The sequence below is a fragment of the Pezoporus wallicus genome, unplaced genomic scaffold (assembly GCF_028554395.1).
Source record: "Pezoporus wallicus isolate ANWC-B61680 ecotype Strahan unplaced genomic scaffold, APGP_CSIRO_Pwel_v1 contig_12129, whole genome shotgun sequence".
Classification (NCBI taxonomy): domain Eukaryota; kingdom Metazoa; phylum Chordata; class Aves; order Psittaciformes; family Psittacidae; genus Pezoporus; species Pezoporus wallicus.
In genome coordinates this window covers 212,085-233,973 of record NW_026642642.1, presented here as the reverse complement: position 1 = coordinate 233,973, position 21,889 = coordinate 212,085, and the positions used below count along the sequence as shown (strand labels likewise).

General features: G+C 42.7%; 1 protein-coding gene across 8 annotated transcripts in view; it reads right to left on the bottom strand.

The window, feature by feature from the left end:
* Positions 1–2,258: 2,258 nt before the first annotated feature.
* The window catches only part of UNC13B (unc-13 homolog B), a 212,565-nt gene continuing 192,934 nt past the window's right edge, over positions 2,259–21,889 (bottom strand). For 4 of the 8 annotated variants that reach the window (XM_057431171.1, XM_057431170.1, XM_057431172.1 and 1 more), the window contains 7 exons: positions 17,800–17,856; positions 13,076–13,156; positions 12,535–12,682; positions 9,797–9,853; positions 7,216–7,308; positions 5,949–6,108; positions 2,259–4,779 (listed from right to left, as the gene is read on the bottom strand). In XM_057431171.1, coding sequence (XP_057287154.1) covers positions 4,494–4,779; positions 5,949–6,108; positions 7,216–7,308; positions 9,797–9,853; positions 12,535–12,682; positions 13,076–13,156; positions 17,800–17,856 — 882 coding nt within the window. In that variant the 3' untranslated portion in view covers positions 2,259–4,493. The remainder of the gene's footprint in view (positions 4,780–5,948; positions 6,109–7,215; positions 7,309–9,796; positions 9,854–12,534; positions 12,683–13,075; positions 13,157–17,799; positions 17,857–21,889) is intronic. The other 4 variants (XM_057431178.1, XM_057431173.1, XM_057431175.1 and 1 more) reach the window with 2 other exon arrangements.

Genomic DNA, 21,889 nt, shown 5'->3' with positions numbered 1-21,889 from the left:
CCTGGATGCAGATGACTCCTGGATGGCACAGCAGGTCACTTACACCATTCCTTGCTTGCCATCTTTAACACCATGTTCTTAGAACAACCTTTTCCAATTCAGGATAGCCATTCCCACCGCAGGTACATCAACATATATATATGTATGTATAAACTGAGTATTCTATTTTTTACTTAATATATTTATTATTATATATGTATATGTACATGTGATACACCCAGTGTACATCCTATATCCAGCTGTCCTTTTGAGGAGTGTTCAGATAGGGTGAAGATAGTCATACGCACAACACAGTGTTGTCACAGGTACAAGAAACAGCCTGAGCATTTGTAGCTTGAGACGGAAAGATTTTTCAGGCCAAAAACAAAGTCTGAAGGCATCACAATGAGTGTAAAACCCAAAAAATGAAGCAAGATGGGCAGACGCTGGTAAACAAACATGTTACTAAGCAATGCTTACGGAAATTGATCCCGTGATTAAGAAGTTCACAAACTTCATTTGCAGAAGAAGCACTAAACTGGGGGATAAGCAGCATACTCAGGAGCCTTGGGTTCCTGGCTTTGCTAATAACAGCCAGACCTCCTGCCCTGCCCAGGCCTCTTGCCCACGGTTACAGACGGTGCTTGCACTGTGAACAGCTTTTCACTGGTTTCTCTCTACTCCAGTGTTCACTGAAGTGATGACAAGCACGCATACCGATGAATTAGAAACCTGTGTATCATATAGCTTGGTACCGAAGTGGGGCTTTAGAGCTGTGCTTTAAGCAACACATCACATGGGATATGCCACCAAACTCAGTAACTTCCCTGTGAGGAGCCCAGAAACAGAAATGCAACTACGAGCTGGACTGGGAGTTAGCTGAGTTACTTGCATTAGAATAATTTAGGTTGGAAAGGTCTTTAGGATCATGGAGTCCAACCAGTGCCAAAGCCACCACTAAACCATGTCCCTAAGTGCCACATCTACATGTCTTGAAATACTTCCAGGGATGGTGATTCCAACACTGCCCTGGGCAGCCTGTTCCAATGCCTGAGCACCCTCTCTGTGAAGAAATTCTTCCTAATATCCAACCTAACCACCCTCCAGCACAGCTTGAGGACGTTTTCTCTTGTCCCATCACTTGTTACCTGCGATAAGAGACCAACCCCACCTCACTACAACCTCTTTTCAGGCAGTTGTAGAGAGAGATAAGGTCCCCCTTGAGCCTTCTCTTTTCCCCCAGACTAAACACCCCCAGGTCCCTCAGCCGTTTCATCACTTGTGCTCCAGACCCTTCACCAGCTCCTTTGCCCTTCTCCGGCCCCACTCCAGCACCTCAACGTCTGTCTTGTAGTGAGGGGCCCAGAACTGAACACAGGATTCGAGGTGCAGCCTCACCAGTACTCAGTGCAGGGGGATGATCACTGCCCTGGCCCTGCTGCCACACTATTGCTGGTACAGGCCAGGATGCTGTTGGCTTCTTGGCTGCCTGGGCACAAGCTGCTCATGTTCAGCTCCATCAATCAGCACCCCCAGGTCCTTTTCCATGAGCACCTTTCCAGCCACTCTTCCCCAAGCCTGGAGCGTTGCATGGGGTTGTTGTGCCCCAAGTACAAGACCCAGCACTTTGTCTTGTTGAACCTCAACCCACTGGCCCCAGCCCATGGATCCAGCCTGTCCAGACCCCTCTGCAGAGCCTTCCTATCCTTCAGCAGATCAACACTGCCACCCAGCTTGGTGTCATCTGCTAACCTCCACTCAACTGGGACCTCCCCAGTTAGCCAGGGCTGCTGATACATGATGGAGCACTTCCACCAGCTCCCTCAATACCCTAGAGGTGGACCTCATCCAGCCCCATAGCTTGTATGTATCTACGTGGTGTAGCAGGTCGCTGAACATTTCCCTTTGGATTTTGGGGGCTTCATTCTGCTCCCCATCCCTGTCTTTCAGCTCAGGGTGCTGGGTACCCTGGTCTTATTGTTAGAGGCAAAGAAGGCATCAGGTACCTCAGGCTTTTCCTCATCCTTTGTCACTGTTTACCCCCACATCCGATATGGATGGAGATTTCCTTCTTGAAGAGTGTTCAGCCTCCCTGGCCTCCTTTGCCCACCAGGACTGCCTCCCGAGGAACTGTGTTGCTGAGCATGTTACCTAAGGAAAAAAAGCTGTCTCAGGTCACAGAAGTTCAGAGACCTGCACTATCATGGAATACGAGCCTCTGAGTTATTTGAGACTGACTGCTGGAAATTGGCAGCAGCCCCAAAAAATGAGGAAGGGGAGTAGTTTACTTGACATCAAGAAGGTTTATTCTCTCATCTCTTGTCAATACCATTTACAGAGTATTAATGCTCGTATCAGATGGCAAGCCACAAATCAAGTTTGACACATAATTATTTTTCTTCACATGCTATCTGTAAAGTATCCTACTTTACAGATATCCTACTGCCTGCCTGAGTCTTTCCACTCAACACCTTCAGGAGGCTACTTGAGTGCAGAGGGAACTTGACTTAAGGCCAGATAGGAGAAGAAAAGAAAGTAAGTTATTCTTTATGATTTTCTGCAGTGTCTCAGCATGTTACCAAAAGCCAAGAACTTCAGGGAAAGCTGTCAAAGGTGAAGTGACCATGGAGGAGGTGGAATTTTCTGACTCAGACCTTTTGCTGGGCATCTACAGCACCACAGAAATACCTATGTACTAAACAAGAGTAATTTGCAAAGATGTAGTAGCAATACCACCCTATGTGATTTAGCAAACCCAATTACGATTTCATTTCAACAGATGACTCCAAATGCTGCTAAAAGACTTTATTAAAGACTACTAACAGTTCTCATAACAATGGCACGTACAATGATTCAAAATCATGACAAATAGCATGGAGTTTTGAAGAGCACTATTATAACACACCATGGACAACAACAAAGCAGATGTGCCATCTCAGAGCTCTTTGAGCAGGCCCATGAAATAGGAGTTACACAGCTGTACAAGTGTCAGAGAAAATAGAAAAAAAAAAAGAAAAAAAGGTCATTCAATACACAGTCCTTATATTTATTGACAGTATTACAGTACTTCATGGGCAAGGACTGGCTTGTTCCAGCTGCCCTTTCCAGAGCACAAGGGCAGCTGGAAATAGCAAAAATATATCCCCAAAGTATCCCCAAAATAGGAACCCTCTAACAAACATACCTCAGGTGTAATCGCTTCTCCAGACCTTCCTGCTTCTGAATTTTCAGTCAGAAATTCTGACCTCCCTGCTATCACTTTGCTCAGGACAGTGTTTTGTTTTGCAAGAAAACAAAACAAGGATGCTTCTTTAAGACAGTGCAAAAATATTTTCAATGGTATAGTTAAAACACAGATTAATGACAAACAGCACAGATCAGCTGCAGCACGGCCAACAGAGACTTCAAGATAAACCAAATGGACCTGCTGCTCTTTGACCAGCACTCCAGACTGAGTGCTTGCAGAGAGGAGACGTGTTGATCTCTCCCAAGCAAACCATCATTTCTGGGTTCATAGTGAGGAATGGTCTCAGCTACTACAGGATAACAAAATGCTACAGAAAGCCTGCAAGTATTAAATTATCCAATCCTATGTCAAATAACTAATGAAAGAGTATCTAAGTGGAAAAAGTATATAGCAGCCATGCTCTTTGTCATGGCTCTAATGTTGTTCCCTTCCTTACCGTGTCGGTCATGGTAGCCAAAGTGTGACTTGCGGAGTTAGCAGCTTACAGCAACCCCGTGGTGATGCAGATTTCCCAGCAGCACATGGGGATTTATATTCTCCGAGACACACAGTCTAATTACAATAGCAGGGCAGCTGCAGTCTGCTCCTGATGTATTGTCTTTGCAGCTTTTGGCTGTGAGATCTTAGGCCCCTCTGCCCTTGTCCAACTGATCTCACCCATGCTCACAGCAGCACATCCATGGTCATATGCATCTGGTGTGCATCTTCAGAGCAATTTGCAACTTATTTTGTAAGCAGACGTTGAGGTGTCTGCGTATCATATCGGGACATTGGTATAATCTGTGCCAGAACACCCACTGGCAGCTCCACAGTACACAAATTCAATGAGAGATAACTGTGATTTGCCAAAGTCCCAAATCCTTCTTCTTCTCCCAATTTCCACCCACCTGTGTGTTTGTATCGTAGTGTGATTATGTAGAACCTTTTCAACATCTGCCAACTTCAGAGGATAAAATCACAGTGCTGCATATCAACAAAACCCAGCATACCCAGCCTCCAATATAAAATAATTTATATATACAAAGCAGAATTCACATCTTAAATAACAAGAGACTGTCTCATTCTCTATGGTGCCTTAACCCAGCTACTAAAAAATAAATAACTCACATCAGACTGATGGGTTTGTTTCCTGTACAGCACACGTGCGCTATCAGAGCTGACAAAGACAACAAGAAAGAAACTTTTGTGATTAATAAAAGAGAATTGTTGAACACTTGCACATATTGGCACAAGGCAGAAGAGAAAAGGGAATACTACACAGCTCAGCTCAGGTGCCTTCCTCTGTGGAGCGGGACTCAGATTTCAACTTTACAAATTCTCTGGCAACTTCATCATTGGTTCTTTGAGAGAGAATCCTCAGGATTGTAAGTCCAGTCTCATCCATGTGAATCCTGCGCCCCAGGGGGCACCAGCAAGCACAGCTTCCTTTGTCTGCTATGTCTCTCAGCTGCATCACTGCTATCCCTAGTACCCGGTCCTCCCGAGCAAAGCAGTAGTCTTTCACACAGACTTGGAGCTCATAAGCATCAGGACCGTCTTCATTTCCCAATATGCTGAAAAACACACATAAGTTTACTTACAGTTTCTCATAATGTATAAATTACTCTGCAAAATGAAGGTGTCAGCAGCTGGCTAGAGTGCTTTGATGAGCCACAGAAGACTCCCTTCTACAGAAAACCCTGGTCGGAGACGGCGAAGTAAAAACCAGAATGCATATGGGCATTTTTGTTGGTTTACAGCTGATACAGACAACCTGTCTAGTTAAAATGAAGAAATGAACAACCCCTATCAAGTCGCCTTTGTATGTGTGTGTGTTAAACTGTGAAATAAGAGGAGCAGAGAACATTAAAGCCATGCTAATAGATTTTCAACTCAGATGACTTTAAGCATTTTTGCTTCTCTTAAGGGTTGCTTCATTTCAATAATTAATATTTTAATTAGATGAAGTCTTTGTTAAAAATTGAGAGCCTTCCATTAAAGCAAAAACTAATAAAAATACATCCCCAAGCCCCTCTGGGGTTTCTAAAATTAAAAGAATAATTTTAAAAGGGCAACAAAAATCCCTTCTCTTAGATGAAGCCTGTCAAATAATAATTATATGTATGGTCCCTCTCCCCTGAGATGTTTACAGTCTTCTGCTGTTCATCTCTTTTCCTCTCATTTTTAATGTACAGCTGGGTGAGCATTACTCTGTAGCTCCCTTTGTTGAGCCTTCCAAGAACGAAGATGCCTTTGTAATAATGAAAGTCAAATAAGCAGAGTTCAATACTCCGTGTTGAGAGGTACTGCAATTTTAGCAGTGCAACTCACTACCAGTTCCAAGGGCTGAAGCACTTGTTCCCTGGAAACAAGTTCAGAAAGCATGTCCCACAGGTCAAGTTGGGATAAAACCACACATTAATATTAAAAGAACTAAAAAGATAAAATGAACTTTTAGCCTCAACTCTTACCAATAAAAGTTCATTAAAATGATGGAGCACAGTAAAGTAGGTTCATAGATCATACAGTGCGCTTCAGAAGGCAGACAGAAGATGCTGCTGATACAAAACAGACCTCAGCATCCTACCCACATTTCCTGCCAAGACGTTGAAGACTGGCCAAGCTACTGGTTCATGTACTTTTCTGGGCCCCAAGCAGGCTGTCTGTAGACTCTGGAAAACCTTCTCTGCCTCCTGCACCTGCGCTTGCTGTGTCAGATCCCCAAGCTATTTTTCACACTTACAAGTGAAAGGTTTCATTGTATTTGGGAGCCCAGTTGTTGCTCTTTGACTTGGTTGTGAACTTCCTCTTCTTGTCACTCTGTTGGGGCCCAATCATAGTGATTTCCACAAACGGACGGAACATGCCAGATGTCTGCCACTTCAGGTCATTGGCTGCCACAACTGGAAAAGAGAGTCACAACCTGGTTTACAGTAAATACTAATTTTTTCTCATTGCTCTGGACACCCTTCCAGTCTGATTCTAATTTCTTGTTTCAGAGGACAAAGCCCAACTCCAGGCACAACTGTGCCCCCGACACGCGTGGGCAGGACTTTTTTTGTAATATAAAGATATACTTTTTTGCTCTAATTTAAGTTCTGTGATGGGCATTAAATGCTTGGGACAGCACTTAGCTTGTGCCATATGCATAGTCAAGAAACTAGTCCAAAAAAACAGGTATTCCCACAGCTCTGGGCAGGCTGCCCTGCCAGTTCAGTGCTTAGGTCTACATTACATATGGAATGAGATAAAAAGGGGGATGGAGGGCATTTTGGCAGAGGATAGCAAAGTCTGTGTTGAAAAGGAAAACGTGACTGAAGGTAAGAAAAAGCCCATAAGCTGTGAGTGGTCCCAGAGCCCAGAATTATTAGCTCTTTAACTCTCATTCACTCAGGTCACTGCAGGGAACAGACTGAAGCATGGGAAATGGCTCTGAAAATCAGGTTTTACACTGCAGGGTAGATTTAACTAGAATAGAGGCCTGAAGAGCTATTTATATAAATCTTTAAAGGAAACTAAAGTAGTTAAATATGCTGTATCCAAGCAAAGGAGATGAAGGAGGAAGAGGAAGCCTGGGATGAATCACTGCTTGGGTTATTTTCAGAGCAGCTCTTCAGGGACCAACATGGCCTTCAGGATGGGGAGGAAGAGTTTCTGAACTCTTACTGTCTCTGTGATCTCCTGGTTTACACTGAGCAGTTTCGCAACATCACCCTGTCCTTCTGCCCTGCTCTCTGCAGCACAGGCTAAACTGTGGCGCCTGGTGACAGGCGTCATCTGATTTTCGTTTACTTCATACATCACTGCCAATAAACAACAGGACAGTACATTGGGCTGTCACTGGCTGGACAAGTTCATTTGCTGTTTCTCTCCATGTTCCTGATATAAAACAGAGAAAACAATCCTGGATTCACATCCCACGAGCTAACACAGAAACACAACGACTGCCAACTGGAGATTTTCCCCAGTACAATCACAGAGCCTGAGCAGCAACACACGCCTTGCCATACCTTTCACTGTGACCTTGTGTTCACCAGTTCCAGGGTGGGTATACAGGTCGATCTGTATAGACACTTCCCCCACAGGATCATCCACACCAGAGCCTGTTAGAAGAAAATTGATACCTCCTGTGCACACATGGATTAATGTTTATGGGCACCCGTCTCTGGTTTATGGCCTCAGCAAGTGTTTTCACAGCACACCCTCCATAGTCAGCTTTTCAGTCTACACTGATAAGGTAACATTAATGCAAGATAACATCAGGCTTGCATGCCCAACACGCATAAACACTAGCATTTTTTGCACTCTCCCGTGAAGATCACATCCTGTTGAGAATACTAGTAAGAATTTTAACAGAATTTAAAAGACCTAAAGCTCAACAAAGGACCCGCATAGACAGCAAGGATTTTTCAGAGGTAACCACCAAGCTATTGCGTGTACATGCAGGCATTCCAGTGGTGGGCATTGGCATTCCTGTCCACTCAGAGGAGAAGGGAGGATGAAAAAAAACAACAAAACAAAAAAAAAATACACCAGAGAGGAAGTTTAGGAAAAAAAGACAAAGATGTTAGAGATTTATATGGAGCCATTGTGCAGTTTCACCTTCCAGGAACCTTCTTCCATGTTGTACATCAGCTACAAGTTGTTGCCCTGACTGCCCGTCAACTTCCCCTTGGAGGTTAATAAGAACCCCTTCCCTGTTGTGCGTCAAAAGAGATGAGAGGGAAGCATTCACAACCTGCATATTTATTTCCCTTCATCAATAAGCCAGGGAGAAAACAAGATGTAGCTTCACAGAGGAAATGATAGCATGTTGTAACAGAGGGAGAAGACTTCATGAACCTTACAATTTGTGCATCACAATGTTTTCAACCTTTTAACTTTTCATCATAATTATCAAGCAAAATGTGGAAATGACATTTTTTTCTGTGCAGGAAAGTCAAGGTGTCACATAAATTACAGAAGATGGCTTTGCAAAATGAAAATTAAGCTTTGCTAATAAGATAGTGTGATTGATTTTGCTTTCTCTTTGATAAGCATCTGAGCTCAGGTTAGCAATGATGTTGTAACTGGGATACCTACAGGGTAACTGAGTACCTACTAACAGCAATGTTACCGTGTCAATTTTGAGGCTGAGATATATTATTAAGTGAAAGAATTGGTGCGTTTGAAACTGAAGGAGCTTGAAGGATAAAATTAAATAAACATTTAGATTAGATAGATCTAACAAGTCACCTTTCACAAGAACATCCTGCAGGCAGCAAAACCAGTCATTTAAAAAACAAAAAAGTTGAGAGCTAATCTGTGTAATTCTCTGAAGAGAATTACATGGCATGGAACTGTAGGCAGTGAAAGTCACATTAATATACAAAGATCTGAGCAACCAAAACAGAACCTCAAATTATTATCTTAGGGTAGATTCTCATTCTTGACCTGAGCACAACAGCCTCTAGACTAACATCTGCACTGTTTTCTCCCTGCTTAGAAGGGCAGTGCTCCTTCTTTTCTGCATATAAGCACAGAGCTTTGAAATTGGAAAACTTAATTAGTGACCTGACCCACCTGATAGTGCGGGTCTGTCACACTGCTTGGCATTTTCCATGTGAACAGACAAGGTTATCAACAGTATATAACGACTTTATCAGGCTACATCTGCAGAAATATAAGCTGTCAAACACTCAAGTCTTAATTACACTAAAGATGCAATTAAGAGGTTATAAGGGAGACACCGATGCTTCAGAGCACTGACAGTGGAATCACTGCATTACCTCTGAGGGAGTAAAAATATAGGTATTTTTTCTACCTTCATTCTTGTCTTTTCATACAAAAATCTTGTTCTATTAACTGAAATGCTCAGAGACAAAAAAACTCCTTGTAGATGGCCAGTGAAAAACATTCTGAGCTTGTACAACTGCATGCATACACATGCTTGCACATTCAGTGACAAACTGATTTAAATCTTGGCATGGAAGTCTCATAGGTATTGCAATACTGGAAGGTGAAACAGCAGAACTGAGCTCGTGCAATGGGTTATAGATGTTATTTCATCTATGATAACAGAAAGACTTTGGACAGCAAAAAATAAATTGAGAGATGAAACACAAGACGACTTAATGTTTTAGGGCTCTCCTGAGCGCCCAGACTTTTAGTTACCCCCCTCTTCAAGCCAGATGGTTTAAGCTTGGCCACAACCTTGAGTGCATATCAGACATGACCATGTGTTACAGTAGCCTGTCTCAGCAGACTATATGCATGCAAGTCCAAGATTTGAAACAGCATTACACAGCCCATGGTAAAGGGTAGGGGTACAAATCCACAGCATCTCTCAGAAAACAGTCCATTTTCAAGGCAGCTTTCATATCCCATTAATAAATCTCAAGCTTGGGAACAGGCTCTCAGGCAAGGTACAGACTTCTAGATAGCGCAATCTGTGACTCTGTGGGATGCAAGCATTTGGTGAAGGTTCACTTCTACAGGGAGCTATGGGGAATGGGTCTCTTTGGAAAAGGTTTCTGAGCATGGGCAGGATGACTTCAAAAGCAAGGCAGTTGGGTAATGTTGTTAGGGTAACAACATTAGTCTTGAACATACCCTTATCTGGAAGAACGTCCTCATTAGCGGTAAATCTAATACCTTTCCCATCATGCACTGATTCATGAATTCAAAAGGCAAGAAGTGTGCAGGACAGAGAGAGAAGAGTATGAATTACAATCCAATTAGTGTTGTCACTTAAACAAATAAAAGACAAATATTCTTGCTCTTAATAGACAAAATATCCTTTTAGATCTTCAACACCAACACAGGCTTTGGAGAGCAAGGTTGTCTGCAAGTAAGGGATTGTCTGGCTTAAATCAAGAATAGAATGTGTGCTGGCATAACTGAACCACAAGCCCTGACCCAACTTTGCAAAGCAAACATTTAACAGCATAGAATCCTGCTCAGTAAGGAAGGCAGGGCAATAGCTACCTCACAAACTGGAAGATGCACCACTGATCAGTGAAGTAAGAGAGGCAAACAGTCAGCATTTAAATATTTCCACATGCAGCCCCCCATAGGGTTGTGAAAAGCTTGACTTATTCAAGTCTCATCTGTCAGAGAGCTCTGGTAAGCACATGTCAGTGTAAATACTGTTCCTCAAACCCACGTGCAGATCTCCAAACCAATCTGCTAACTGGGGTTACTAAGGAAGTGTGTGCAGCCCCAATCCCAGGAGCAAGTCATGCCTTTCTCAGACACATTCCATCATTGACCCTATAGAAATAAGGTCTGAAGTCTTCTGTTCCCTAAACAGGGTCCAAAACTCCCAAGCTACTAATGTAGAAGATGATGATCTGGACTGGCTCAGACCCATTATCTGTCTTCTAAAGTGGCTCAGATCAGCCACAAAAAAATGTCATCAGTCAGCTGTGAGATACAGTGGATGACCTTGCAATGAGTGCATCTTGTGTCCTAAAGCTAGAGCTTCACCCTTTCTAAGTTTAAAACAAAACAAAACAAAGCAAATAAACAAAACCAACCTTACAACCCTACACAGTTCTGTGGCAACCCTGCATATTCCTGTTGCTCTTAGCTCATGTTCAGTTATCTTTGTGTATCTGATAAACTCACCCTCAGTCGAGTTTTACAGTCAAATAATACATTGCATAAAGCTGCTGTCTTATACCAGCTTTGAATTTGCCACTTTTCAGCTTCAATGGAGCAACTTCTTCCTCTAATTTTAAACACTCCTGACTGTAGGATGGAGTGTAGAACAGCAGTGCTGCACATGTCCTTATATCTTGGCTCATCACAACAACACAATAGGATCCACATACAAACCTAGCTTTAATTCATGGTCTGGATATATAATGGGAAACATTCACCGCAGAGCAGCAGAGATTGAAAATACATGCTCACACAAGTTCCCTGTTAAAAAGTGCAGCTCTAACAGCAACAGCCAAGTTCCTGGAGTCTCCCATGGATGTGGCAGTCTTTGACATGTCTGGCCACTGGATGTCATCGTTGCTCTGCTGGGACACAGCTAGAGGACCACTCTCTTAAATGCTGGTACTGACTCTTAAGTTCAATGTTTTAATGCAGTATGTATCAGCCTAAGCAAGAATACATTGTGCTGCTAAAGGCAGGGATGATTCAGTCCCTCATAACTGAACTCAAATTTTTAACTTTAGAAACAAACCTTGTTTTGCTCAAGAACTCTCAGTGATTTCTCCACTGGTTGAGGAATGCCAGTATCAAAGAGTCATTTGCACATGAGGGAAAACTGTGTTGTCTTGGAAGTGCTTTCCCCTTGATGTAGGGATCAGTGTGACAGTATGCTGACATAGTTAGTACAGTTTGTGGGGTCAACAGGTCTCATATGCTTGGAAGGACTGAAGGAAAAAGTACCCCAAGCAAAAAGATGGTAAAAAGACACTCCCACGGAGCTGAATGATTTTGCTGCTGGGATGTAGTAGTCCAATGCCAAAACCTGTATTTAAACACCCTGAAAACCCGAAATACCAGTTTCAGTTTTGATCTAAACTTTGATGCATTCTGTCCTCTCTTCTTGAAATCAGTGAGATTCAGTCAGGCAGCCACTAACAGTCCCTTACTGATGGGACCAAATCATTCTGTACAACTATCTCAAGATGTTGACATGAAAGCAATGAAACATAGAGACAATTAACTGTTTCCCCCTTGCAGGTCAATGAAATAGCACCATTCTCATGGCTTCCCAGAGAGCTAACAAAGAACTCCAGTGACCCAACCCAGCAGCTTATTAGTATGCTCTGGTGATTTGTAATCATCCAGCTCACACACATCCTGTACTGGCTGCAGAAAAACAGTGCTTTGGTTGCTCTCCTACGAGACTTTTCCATTTACAGGCAGCATGTAGCTCTGTGACTCATCACTTCCCTGTCAATCAGGACTACATGGGCTGCTGGCAGAAGGCCTGTGACACAAGCACCAACTAGTTTCTGTGGTGGTGTCTTGCTGAAATGGTTTCTCACACCACTGTGTAAGCCTCAGTACAGTAACTTCAAATTCCACTTCAGTCACCCACCCACATTAATTCATGAAACGTGACTGTTAAGTGAGGATTGCAGAAAAAAGGACCAAAAACACTCCAGGTCCTATGCTTCATAAATTTCTGCTCTCTCAAAATGTAGTTGAGTGGGAAATAACCCCCTTCTCCTCCACTTCTTCCCAGTTTCAAAAGCTCTGAACTGTCACGCTTCCAGAAATGTTACTGCCAAAAGCACTCTACAAACTGGCAGTACAAGACAGAGTAATTACAAACAGAGCAGACAGCTCCATTCAGCTTTGCCAACAACACAAAAGAGCCTTACCCTGAGCTGTCTGAGTCTGGACAAAGGTTTTGATGAGAGTGTCTGTGGTCTGAGTGTAGAGAGAGAGTGCATATCTAAGTGACTGCAGGTCTGGACTCTTCTCCAAGAAGGTTTTCTTCAGTCCGTTTCCACCAGCATGGAAATATTGCTAAGAGTAAAAAGAACAGGCAGAAAATGAGGACAAACTGCAACCAGTAACCAACATTTACATGCTACTTGCGTGTGTGGATGGAAAAGAGCTGGAAGAAATTCACAAAACAGCTTCTGTACTGGAAACCCATCTCTTAGACCAACTGATACCTGTGACTCATGGCTTTCTTCTTCCAAAGCACTATATAAATATGCTGGCTCCAAGTACACCAATCACCTGAGTCTACTCAGGTGTACACAAACACGGCAGTATCACTCACTTAGAGTCTTTATCTCTGTAACTGCAGCAACAGATTCCAGACATCTCTTGAACTGGCACAGGCACTATTCTCCCAAATAGTATTTGGGGATGGAGCAAGGGAATGATCGAGACAGAAATGGAATAACTTACTTTGATCGTATCCAGTGCCAGATCCAAAACAGCACACTGCTTTGGAGTGAGACTCCTAGTTTCTTCTCTCACCATATGATCCTGTGAACAACCATTATATTTGACGTGAGCATGCTGACAGAGACTAAAGCAAAAGAAGCCCTCAGTTATCATCACCTTCTCTGGATTCATGCTGTGGCATTAAATCAGCTGTTTAAGGAACACTTAATTAAGTCTCTCAGAATCATTCATTATACCTTGCCTTGAAAATAAACCCACTTTCTCTGTTTCTTGCAGGTACAGAACAGTGAAATAAGGGAAGGAACCAGACAGAGGTAAGCGGCAATTTAAAATCACTTTGTCTCTTAGAAAACCCAAACAGGAATTTGCCTGTACCCTGTCATTCTAGAGCAGCTGCAACAAGCTCTTAAAATACCACTTAAATCAACAGATTCTCAGAACCAGATATTGGGCAAAGCGGTTACATATTGTTTGTGGATTTTCTAAATTCTTTCACCTGCAAAGGTAAGTAATATATCATTGGTGTAGAGAAAGAAAAACAAACAAGCAGCATGTTCTAGAAAACCCCTTTGCTAAAACGTTTTCCCATTAAGACCCACCATCTCTAATAGTAAAGAGCAAGGAATCCCTTGGCAAAGAATTCCTTATCTCGCAGTGAGTGTATTTCCCTAGCAGACTCCTGCCTGATCACAAGGACATGCCATCCTTTGGTTTTACACTAAGCTCTTTCTCTCTGATGCTCAGTCTAGATCTCAGGGAAAACTGGCACATCTCAGTAAGTCAAAAGCTTTGCACAAGCCCAAATTCTATGTGAGCTGCTGTAGGGTCAGGCCAGCTGACTGCAGCCTGGGTGCTGAAGTATTCCTGAAAAAGATCCAGACAAATCAGGCAAAGGCTACTTATCCCTATTTTAAACACATCATGGCCTCTGATATGAGACACTTTCCAGGAAACACGGCTACTAACTTGTTTTCAGTATAGCATGCCTGCATGTGGCATTATGTGCGCGCTCCATGATGATAAATCTGCTAGCTATTTGGCTGCCCGGTGATTCTACACATTGCCTGGTGCTGTTCCCATTCATTATCCACCTTGATCCATCTCCTGCCTGACAGAGACAGGTCTCACTGCAGTCTAGGTTCAGTGCTAGGCATTTGCCATCCTTCTGACAGACATCTAGCTAGCACCTCTTCACAGTGCTGCTTTAAAGTGTACAGAAGATGTCTCTCAAGTCAGCAGTAACTCAGACAAGTTTGCACCATGCTTTTTTGAATAGTACAGCCATGCCTCAACTTGCCTCCTTCCCCCACACAGGATTTTCCTGGTCTAGGGCCCTATGTGCAAAGGCAGAATACTCTGTAAGCTGCAAAGATTCTTCTATTGCAGCAAGCTGTCCTTAGCAGAGCAATAGCTCACCTCCCTCTTCTTTCTGATCTGGGAGTAATTCAATTGAAGATGATGTGGCTTCACACTTGAGTACACAGAGGGTAAAACGTTCTTTTCACTGTCTGACAGCCAGATTAAGCTCACAATGAGACAAAGTCCAAGGCCATGTTCATGGGAGAGGATAATTTAGACAGGGTAGCTGTGTCCCCAAGGCAGAGTGACTTTCATGTCTGCTGAAATTACTTTCTAGGTCTGCCTGCCAGATTACCCACAATGTGATAGAAACCAGGTGGTCAGCATTTCTCTCTTTAAACACCTACAGAACTCATTCAGCCCCACTTTTGAGTGGTCACACCACCCAGTGCCCACGCTCTCAATGCACAGCAACATGTCACTGCTTTCTAAGAGAGCTTCTGAGTGCCATATAGTTCAATACATTATGTAAAAATAACTCAGTGACTGGACTGGTAATGCCTGCACCTACAGAGGAGCTCACAACTGTCATTCCCCTTGTATCTGCCCTCTGCAAATCCCAGACTGTTCCTAGAAAGGACTGCACAGACCCTGTACTTCCTGGATTGCCAGCCAGGAGCAAGTCACAAATATTTATGTCAAATAATTATGCAACTTCAAGCAGAAGTAGTAAAAAACCCCACAAAATTTAAAACATCTTTTCCTGGTGTCTCAGACTCATCCTTGTGTTCTCCACAGGTACTCTCAGAAGAACCTCTGTGGTCAGAGCTTACCCTGAGGCAGTGCAAGGGAGAGGAGGCTGCTGCTCCCTGCTCCAGCAGCTGGCTATTAACCAAACCAAGCAGAAAGAGTTTGATAATAAACAGGAGGCAGGTATGTGGCACCAAGGTGCCAGGTTTATGGTGGGCTTTCTGAGGGCTTTAAAATACACTGTGAAATTGATTCATCATCAGGACAAGAGCCTGTCCTTGTTGTGTCTGTCAGTCTCAGTTTTTCATCTGAGTTATCTGATTCACAACAGCTCTGTTCCCCCTGTTCTAAAGACAAATAAAGCTTAAAATCCACCCCATAATTTTCCCTGGCTTTCAGTGGAACTGCAAAATGCACAGAGGGGGGGCTCTGCAGAGCCATTTACTCATGCCTTCCCTGTTAGCTTGTATGTGCCTACAAAAACAAAAGAGTAAATATATATACATATATCTACAATGCTTACACAGACCCAAACAATTTACACTCCTGGAACACCTTTACTCTTCTGGAAACTTTTGGACTCAGTATTAGTTGACACCATCTGTCTGAGCTAAACGTCTACAAAATTCAGGTGGTAGAGTGTTTTCACACTCTATGTGGCTCTCTTGCCACATATAAAATCCTGTGTACCTGTGCTGCTGCAGTCCTATATGCGGATATGCAAAGAAAGGATTGAACACACACCAGGGCTTGCCTGATTTGCATGATTATGTGCATTTCTAATAATGCAGTGCAGAGTTATTGAAGCTGAGCTTTATAGTAACTGAAGACAAGGTGCTGCTGAGGGATGGCCTTCATGACCAATGCAAATGCAAACCCACAAAGCTTCCAACTCATTCCTGGCAAAAGGAACCTTTTACATGTTAAGAAATTCCAGTAATGAGAAAATACATTAGAAGTAAAAGATAACGGTGAATGTCATTGGCTATGCCCAAGAATGCAAGCAAGCCACAGGAACTTGTAATCTGTGCACAAACTTGTGCTTGTAACCCAGAGGAAACGGAGCAAATTCAGAGCTCTCTCCCTTTGACATGAGGTGTGCACACAGAAGGTATGGATGGCTTCTCCTTCCCCAAATGCTGGATTCTTGCTGATTTTTTTTAAAGGGGATGCAGGTACTTACAGGAAAAGGGAGTCATGTTTGGAGGCTGTGGTCCAGCTCCCACTCTCCCAGGCTGGCTGCACAGCTCCTTGCTCCCCATTCCTTCCATGCAAACGACACAGAACATTGCAAGCACAGGAAATGGTGGAGGTAGTGAAATCCTTGGGAGTCACCAGTTAGGACAGCCTGGCAGTGGGAGTGCATGGGGCTGCCCCCAGCACAAGTGACAGCTATTCCCCTGGGGAACCATACTGGAAGGTTTGCCTCATGTCAGTGTTAGCTGCTACATAACAGCCTCAAAATGCAGCTGGAGAAAATGATTGTGTGCATCTAATGACACACCTGCATGCCCAGATCACTTACTAGGATTGCTAATAAGCACTAAAATGAGTTATGCGCTGTCCTGGCTCATAAACATGCATGTGATGTATGGCTGCTGGGCAAGGGAAATAGGAAGTCCTATACAGACAGCTGTAATAAGTGCACAAGACAAAAAAAAATAATTATGGGAGAAGATGAATGCATTTTGAAATTGCACTAATCGCTTTGGAGAATGCCCTTTGCTGTGGGAAGATTTCCCTGATCACACTCTGAGACAGAGTTCACATTCAGCTCAGTATTCCTTGCAGCACTTTGCACAGTTTGTGCCCTGTGACACTTCAGATTTAGTGCTCCCCTTGCACAATATCTGCTGTGTAGCACAAGTCAAACCACAACGCGGTGCAATCTGAATGCTGTAAGGTGTCACTGTTTTCATACCATTCCCTTTGTGACCAATGAATTAATGCTTGATTAGGTTAGATGAGGTGGCGTGCACTTAGTAATGCTCATGTCATGCACTGTCACGTCATGCATTGTCAGAACACATCAACATAGCCTTCATGCTAATTGCCAGCTTGCCTGCAAAGACAGCCCACGCAGAAGGAATTTACAGACACGGGCTCGCTTCCATAAGCAACAGCTATTTTTGTAACAGTTCATATAATTCATTAATAGCTAGCACAATCATCTTTCTGACCAGTTTCTCATTACTGGGATCACATAAGGGACTCCCTTTTATCTCCTACATGGAGATGATACAGAAGAACTGGCCAGATAACTTTGATATTAAGTGTTCAAGGCCAAGCTGGATGGCGTCTGGAGCAACCTGCTCTAGTGGAAGGTGTCCCTGCCTGTGGCAGGGGTTTGGAACTGAATGAGCTTTAAGGTCCCTTCCAACAGAAACCATCCGGTGATTCTATGAACTCTGCCTTTTTAATTTTAAATCGATATATGCCGAATACTGTAGCTACAGAAGAAAATACTTGGGTAATTAAACTCACAATAAAATTTAACAGTTTAACACAATACTAATGTTAGCAGAATGCATTTAAATGCACATGTAATGCATTTAAAGGCATTTCTCTATGACTGCATTCAGCAACAAACCACTGGAAGCACAGGACATGCTACATGCTACTAAACTTCCACACTTACACACACGGACGTTAACACAAGCCATGCAGAACAATACCTTCAGCTTTGACAAGTGTCCCAGCTCCTTAGCAGCACTGAAAATCAACTGTGTGCCCTATGATTGCGAGAAGTTAGAAAAGAAAGGAGGGTGAAAAAAAGATCATAAACAAGCTTTGCATATTTTTCCTTTGAGCAAATCAAGTCGGTTCATAGCTAGAACTTTACATAACCACCCCAAGGCCAGTCACAATTCAACTCCTTGCCAGTTTATTACCTAATATAAAACCTGGAATTTCTGTGGATACCACATCAAGCACTATTTTGGTGCACAATATCAGGCTAACTGGTTCACTCTTGCTTACAGCAGCCACCCGTTTAAGGAGGACATGCCTTCAAATGGAAGGCGCAGGCTACGGGTGAAGTCAGTGTGCTGGCTTCGTCTCCAAGTGCTTCTTTGGATTTCAAGTCTACACAAGCATTACAACAGCTTAGACTGGCCAAAGCAAAAAAATCACACAACTGATGACAATATCTCTATAGAAGTAGAGCCCAACCACTGGAGTGGGAGTAAGCACACGAGATCAGAAATAAAACTGGGTGGCAAACAAAGTCCAGTGAAGAATACTACAGCATGTCAAAAGCTTGGCCAATGACTCTCTTCCCCCACTGTGGCTTACTGATGCTGTATGACCAGTGAAGAAACAAAAAGGAGAGATAAACCCCAATGATGAGACATCTTGCTTCAAGTCACTCATACTCTAGCACAACAGATTTTTACACTACTGCCTATTACTGTATTTGGTATAAAACACCAACCTACTGTAATTGTGGCTATAAATTCTGAATCTATCGTATCATGAAACTTTGCTCTCCAGTTCATCCTTCTCAGGCTGGTCAGATGCTACACCTACCCAGAAAAAGTTGCTTATTCCTGGAAAATATATCACAGAGCTCTGCAGACAGCTCTTATTCCAGGTGCACCTCTAGGGAATGAATCTGGGAACAAAATCTGGGCTTGGTTTTAGGACCAAGACAAAGCTACTGGTGACCCCTTCCCCAATTAGATCTCCCCTCTTTCCCTATCTTTCTCAGGAAACCCTTCAGTATGTCAGGAGTGCTGAGCTCTCAAAGATGATCTTTGGCTCTCCCCACTGTAATTGGTCTTTAGGGGCTAGCATTAAAGTACATGTCAATGTCACCACAAGTGTCAATTGAGAAGTGCCTGGGGGATGTCTCAGGTAAATACCTGAAATAACCTTCCAGAGATAGACACTGCTGGTAGCACTTTTCCATTAGGGTCTTTTTGCTCAAGAAAACACTTGTGAGAAGATGAAGCTCATCTTATTTGGGTACTGCTGGCTCCATGAGGACTGAGGACCACTTTTCCCCACAGGCTTCCAGCAAGAACAGCTTTCCTTTCCACAGCCCTTCTTCCCTCTTCTTTAACATCCCTTCTCATCTCAACAGCTTTTCACCATCCCACTTAACCACAACTGCCATAACTACTCCCAACACCAAAATTCCTCAAACTGTAATGAAGAAGGATGTAAACCCAGAATTAATATATTGTTCTTTGCCCCTGCCTATGTCACTCAGCTTGGGGTTTTTCTTTGCTGTCTTCCTCAGTGTTTGTTTACTTGCTGCCTTTTAAGTCAGTACTCTGTGAAGCAGGAACTACCCATACACACATTTGTAGAGGAGAGGGAATTGGGTTCAAGTGCGAAGATCATTGCTGAAATGATTCTTTTTATTCCCCTATGATTAAAGTTAACATCAGCCATATTGATGGGTTCCCCTCAGCAAAAACCATACCTGCTCCTAGAGGTAGCAGGCACCTTTTTACAGATGGAAAGCAGGCAAACAGTTTACAGATGTAACACTGCAAAGACTGAGACCCACTCTAGGGACACTGGACACCCTCTGCCCATTACAACAGCAATCCAGAAGTGAATTTTTAGATGAGATACTTTTTCTTTAGTTTTTTCAGCTTCAGAAATTTCTTCAAATTAAAAGACTCTGTGACCTGAAATCACAGACAATCTCTTGATCTGCTCAATCTGTAACCATCATCTAACCCTCACTGTTCCTCAGCCTTTTATGTTTGTTGAATGCAAATCAATACAGAACAAACATTATTGACTTTGTACCTAAATAGAAACTCTTGATTAAATTCACAATTTGGGGGGGATGACATGGATGCTAGAAAAGTGCAAGCAAGGACAATGCACCCATAAGGAAAGCTTCTGAAATAAAACTGGCAGCTTCACTTGCTGCCAGTACCCAATAGGTAGCACTAAAGAGTACAACACTCTAAACTGAAGGAGTACAAAATTCTCTGTATTTCCAGCAAGAGAGGTTTAAGATGACTGCTTAGCAGGATGAACACAGAGATTTCACTGTGGGCCACACCAAATACAGTGCCTGCTGTTCTGTATGACTGGTCACAAAGTTTGACTTATGGGTCTTAAAAATGCAGGTTTTCATGCCTGTTGACCAAGCAGGAGACAACAAAAAAAAACCCAAACAAAACAAAACCAAACAGTTTTTATAACCTGAATTTTGAAAAAGTGAGTAGTCTCAAAACACACTAACAATTAACTTACCTTATACAGAATTTTCATGGTTCATTGGACACCTTTTTTTAATATACATTTGAACAACATTAACTAGCCTAGGCACGTAAGGAGGGCAGGTGGGTAACACTGAGCAATACCCAGTGACTTGATACACTTCAAGGAACAAAGCTGCTCATAACTACTAATCACTCCTTGCCCACTAAGAAAATCCTCATCAATCAGTGTCAATCTCTGTCAATGTGTTTGCAAGGAGAAATTCTTTTACTCTTATACTGAGTTTGTCATCAGTGCTAGTAACATCTAACAAAAATCTGGACAGCTTCTTCCTCTGACAAATGGCATTTTTGTAAACAAGATTCTATACCTCCTCAAAAAAAATGGTTTATTCATGCAAAACATATCATAAAGCTCTACAGACAACATTTATTCCTGGTGCACCCCTAGGGAATGAAAAACAACTAAACTTAAATACCAGTTAGTTTTGAGAAAAGTTGCCTGCAACAGAATTGATTCAAATTTCAAGGGTAGAATATAAGGAAAAAAGAAGTCCTTATAAATTGCTTCTGCCTCGCTCTGTGGCAAACATATCTCAAAAGGGGACAGACATCAGTGCTGCTTTTCCTGGTTCTTCCTGTAAAATTACTTTTACCTTCCTAATCTTGTTGGAAACATGAAAAACAACCGTACTCCATAATACAAAGATAACAAATTCCTTGTTAATAGTCTGCTTTTGCCCCCCTCAGGGAAAGCATTTAGAGGAGGATTATCAACTGACTAATTGCTAAACCCCAGCAGAACTACACTGGTTTATATTACAAGAGGCTCAGACTCTCACAGCCTAACTGTCCTATTGCTAACAGACAAACTTAGGAAACAGAAGCCTGCTTGCAAGTCTTTTGAAATCCAATCCTTTTTGGAAAGCATACTATTACTCAGGCTGAGTACACACTGAGACATACCAATCCAACCTAGTTTCATCTGGTACATTCCTTTCCCAGATTTAATTCCTATATTCAACAACGAGATGTGTTTGTTCATTAGCAGCATTTAAGTTCATTTAAAAAACTTTATCATCAGGCAATGTTCACTGCAACCTATTAAGAATTAAGACTATTTTTTAGCTGTTGGGAACTCTGTATTAAACTCTGAGGAAACAGGCTTAAAAGGGGGGATGAAAAAGGGAAAATAATTACCTGTCAGTACAGAGACCTGGGCACATGTGCAGTTCACAGACCATCATTTCATTTAATGATAAGAAAGCTTTTCCTCCTCATCACAAAGACAGTCTTAGACTTTCCTGTTCCTAGCTAGCGCAAGGGGGAGGCTTCATTTAAACTAATGCAAGTTAAGAAAGGTTTCAGAAAACCTCTTAAAGCCACCCTCTCCACCAGCACAGAATAGGTCTGGAGTGGTGCTGCTTGCAGATGAGCTTGAAGAACAGCCAATTTGGAATTCATGTGTGAAATCTGTCCACAGCTTTAAGAAAATTTTCTTATCTTGGACCACGTTCTCATTTAGTGAAGTCTGACAAGCAGAAAAAAAGCACAGCAGGAGCAAGCACAAATGGAGCCT